At 42.6% G+C, this 3,534-nt stretch overlaps 1 protein-coding gene across 1 annotated transcript; it reads left to right on the forward strand.

Moving 5' to 3' along the window:
• The first annotated feature begins 1,105 nt into the window (after positions 1-1,105).
• Positions 1,106-2,646, forward strand: LOC127750054 (uncharacterized). Its single transcript, XM_052270589.1, has 8 exons — positions 1,106-1,135; positions 1,214-1,435; positions 1,542-1,610; positions 1,662-1,820; positions 1,903-2,010; positions 2,086-2,235; positions 2,315-2,452; positions 2,536-2,646. Exons 1-8 carry the CDS (start codon positions 1,106-1,108, stop codon positions 2,644-2,646), a joined length of 987 nt encoding a protein of 328 aa, XP_052126549.1.
• The last annotated feature ends 888 nt before the right edge of the window (positions 2,647-3,534 follow it).

Raw genomic sequence — 3,534 nt, forward strand, 5'->3', positions numbered from 1 at the left:
GGCAAGGGAAACTCGGCTGCGAGGCAGCGCGAGGCAGAATTCTGCCTCGCATGCACAACTCTGCCTAGAAGAGACCCTGTGCAAAGTTTGGGCTCTGTGCGATAACATTTACCCGACGCGCATTGCGATTATCTGAGCGGGCTCGAAATTGACGAGCGACGACCCGCCATATTGTTGGCTCTGCCGTGCTGACGCAGTGGGGTCAGAGGAAATGTCTCGGGTTTAGATTGTGACCATGGGTCCTACTACACATCCAACATGGTGAATCCGAGCTTGCGATTGACCGGGCGTGCCCAGGGGCCGAAACATTGCGGGCCGCGCAGCTTGCTCCTGGCAGCCAAAATTGGTAAAAACAATCATGTTGTTTTTGCCAAAACGCAGGCCGTACCATGCCCTATCCAAAACTATGTTGCGTGCCAGGTAGCGGTGTACGCCTGTGTACTAGGCTACGATGCGCTACTGGCGTGTAGTGCAGGCAGTCTAAGTGACGTCACCACAGGCGCAAATACCTGTTTTTAGCCCGCCCTTCTGCTCTGAAAAAGCTATCCAGCGGGCTTATGCAAACTACCTCATGTGTGTCTGTGTGTCTGTCTGTTCCACTAGAAGGAGATGTGCTTGAGACTTGAAATTTTCAGGTTATCTTAAGGTCTACTCCTAGAGAACGAAACGCCTACGGCAAATCCTGGCCACCACCCCTAAGGGGGTGAATGGGGCCATCCAAGGTTCAAAAATTCTCCCAAAAAGCCCCCAAAAGCCTATCTGCTGGACATCTTTTGTTCTTCCGGGTAATTGCATGGACACAGTTGGTGGAATGACTATGGACTCATACAATGCAATTGCCCGGAAGAACAAGATGTCCAGCAGATAGGCGACATAAGTCGCCTAGTTTTGCGGGTCAGGCGACTTTGTCGCCTACCTGCTGGGCACCCCGGATTTACAGTGTAGTTGCATTAACTTGTCTTATCACCTTGTCCATACTTAATTACATTACTTCCAGATCGATTTCTCTCAGTGGGAGGTAGTCTTCATCCCGGTACACTTAGGGCTCTACTGGTGCCTGTGTGTTGTGAAGCCAAAGGACAAGTCAATCGTATACTATGGTAGCATGCAAAGGAAACACCAGGAGTGCTTACAGGTACAATTACATTTCACATTCTTTCACATACATATTATTCCTATTAATTGAATGTTATTGGCTTTTCTATCTTTTCAGGAAGTTAGGAAATACCTCCAACAATGTCATTTGTCTGTGAATGGCACAGAAATGAACTGGAGTGGGTGGAGCAGCTGTCATGAGGTGAATGTCATGGTGAATCATGACCATGTAATGTGCAGCGTGCTAATTGCTGCCTATGCACGCAGAATAATTGAGTGCAGTCCCTGTGACTTTGACAAAACGCACTTTGAATCTTTTCGTGCCCACATGATGGATGAAGTATTGTCTGGAAAATTGAAAAATTTTCATTTTTCTTCACGCAAAGTAGGTTTCCTCAAGTAGCTGTTGTGTGATATTTCAGTCACGCCCTCCTTCATTGTTGCAGGTTGCAGAAAAAGCGGAATCTTTGCCTACAACAAGTGACAGTACCCCGATTAATTTGGAGGATGCATTGGTAGTGTTTTGGGCAAAGGAGAGTCAATCTGATATTATAACTTTATATTAGGAATCTCCTTTGCTGGCTCTCTGTGATGCCCTAGACACTGGTGTGTCACCCCACAATGAAAAACATCCACAAGGTGATGTGATTGTATTATCAGACAATGATGAGATTGAGAGTGGAGAAGTTCCTCTATACAACGACTCTAATGCTGGATCCCTTAAGGTATCATTCAAATTGCTTGTTCTTCAGCACCACTTACAGCCATTCAACATCCATTGCATGCCAACGTCTGTTTATTTTCTAGGACACACTAAAACTTCCTGATGGTACTCTCCTGGTCACCTGCAGTCAATACAAAGTCAGGGTGATGGACCTTCGGACACTTTCAGGGACTACTTGGTTAAATGACGAGGTACGTTTTACATCCTATTAAACAGCACTTCTATATTTTATACAGTCTGAAAACTAATTTACTTTAATTTTCCAGGTAATTAATTTCTACTTCTGTCTGTTACGGATGCACTTCAGTAATGGCTCATCAGCCTCTGTCCAGAGTATACCTGTACAGTGTCTAGACTCTCATTTGTACACCACATTAATTAAGCATTCTGATAGAGCGGATAGTTGGTATAGCCATGTATGTATGCTGCATTGTTTGAATGTATCTTGAGGTACTGCAATTGTAAATTGAAGCTGTTACTTATGTCTATATTTAGGGCAAACTCCTTGATGTAACCACTACATTTGTTCCCATACACCTTGGAAATCACTGGTGTCTCTGCCTTGCCAGGCCTGACAAGAAAACAATAACATATTATGACAACAGAGGTGGGAGAAACACTAAGGGCATGGAGGTTTGTACAACTTAGTATGTATGACATACTTAATGAAACCAAACACTTTCAGCGTTATAATGTTATGTTCCAATCCTCCGCAGGTGGTCAAGTCTTACATGACTAGATATGCACAAAGGCATGGTCTTCCAAGCATCAAGTGGAAAATTTTGCATGCCACCAACATCCTACCTCAAATCTCAAATCCCTACTGATACCTACAGTTGTGGTGGATTTATCTGCTGGTACGCTCGGCGTATACTAGAAGGGAAATCATGTAATATTGCTGGTGAAATTCGTTCAGACGAAATTATGGCGAGATTTAGAAACCAAATATCTCATGAAATTCTTAGGAAACGGCTTACAGTACAAGAATATTCATTTGAGGTGACCAAACAATGACAATACATAACTTTTTCACATTGATGTTTGTGTGTGTATAATTTCACTGTACCTTTTGTCGACAGTCTGATGTGCAAAAGGTAATGCAACCTCAAGTTGTAATGTATCCTCCACCTTCCTCTTTAAATTTAAGAAGTGACGTTGGTACTGGCCTCAAGAACATGGGCCATACCTGTTACTTGAACTCCATTCTCCAGGTAATACATATTGTAACTTAACTCAATGAAAATGATGTTGGCCAATTTAGTTTCTCAATAATACATAAATTAACTGTGTTATTCTAGATCCTTTTCCACAATATTGCTTTTGCCACTTGGCTCCTTCACGACAAAAACTCATGCCAAGATTGCTTCACCTGTAATTTGTCTCATACACTGAGAGCTACAATGAACAAGAGTTTAATGCAAGTTGTTGAGCCTTCATTGATAGTGAAGAGGGTATCAGGTAGCATAATATTCGTTGTCATCATTTCAGTGTATACTAATTCTACAAGAAATATTCTAAAAATTATTATTTTTGTGCAGAACTGTCTCATCTTTTCTTACCTGATGCTGAAAATGATGCTCATGAGTTTTCACGTCTACTACTCAGCAGGCTACAAGAGGAGTATGCCAGCAGATTTAAGCACCTGCAGTAAGTATAGAGCATTCATTTGATGTACCTGTTTAGCTAATGTAAGGCTCACTCAGTACACAGGTAGT

This window comes from Frankliniella occidentalis, unplaced genomic scaffold (assembly GCF_000697945.3).
Source record: "Frankliniella occidentalis isolate FOCC.00 unplaced genomic scaffold, Focc_3.1 Scaffold128, whole genome shotgun sequence".
NCBI classification, from domain to species: Eukaryota; Metazoa; Arthropoda; class Insecta; order Thysanoptera; family Thripidae; genus Frankliniella; species Frankliniella occidentalis.

What these genes read in the sequence shown, in the direction of transcription:
- LOC127750054 (XM_052270589.1), top strand. Translation starts at nt 1,106, where the DNA reads ATGCAAAGGAAACACCAGGAGTGCTTACAG. An exon ending in GTGCCCACATGATGGATGAA is followed by an intron (nt 1,436 to 1,541) that starts GTATTGTCTGGA and finishes TCATTGTTGCAG; the next exon opens with GTTGCAGAAAAAGCGGAATC. An exon ending in GAAACACTAAGGGCATGGAG is followed by an intron (nt 2,453 to 2,535) that starts GTTTGTACAACT and finishes AATCCTCCGCAG; the next exon opens with GTGGTCAAGTCTTACATGAC.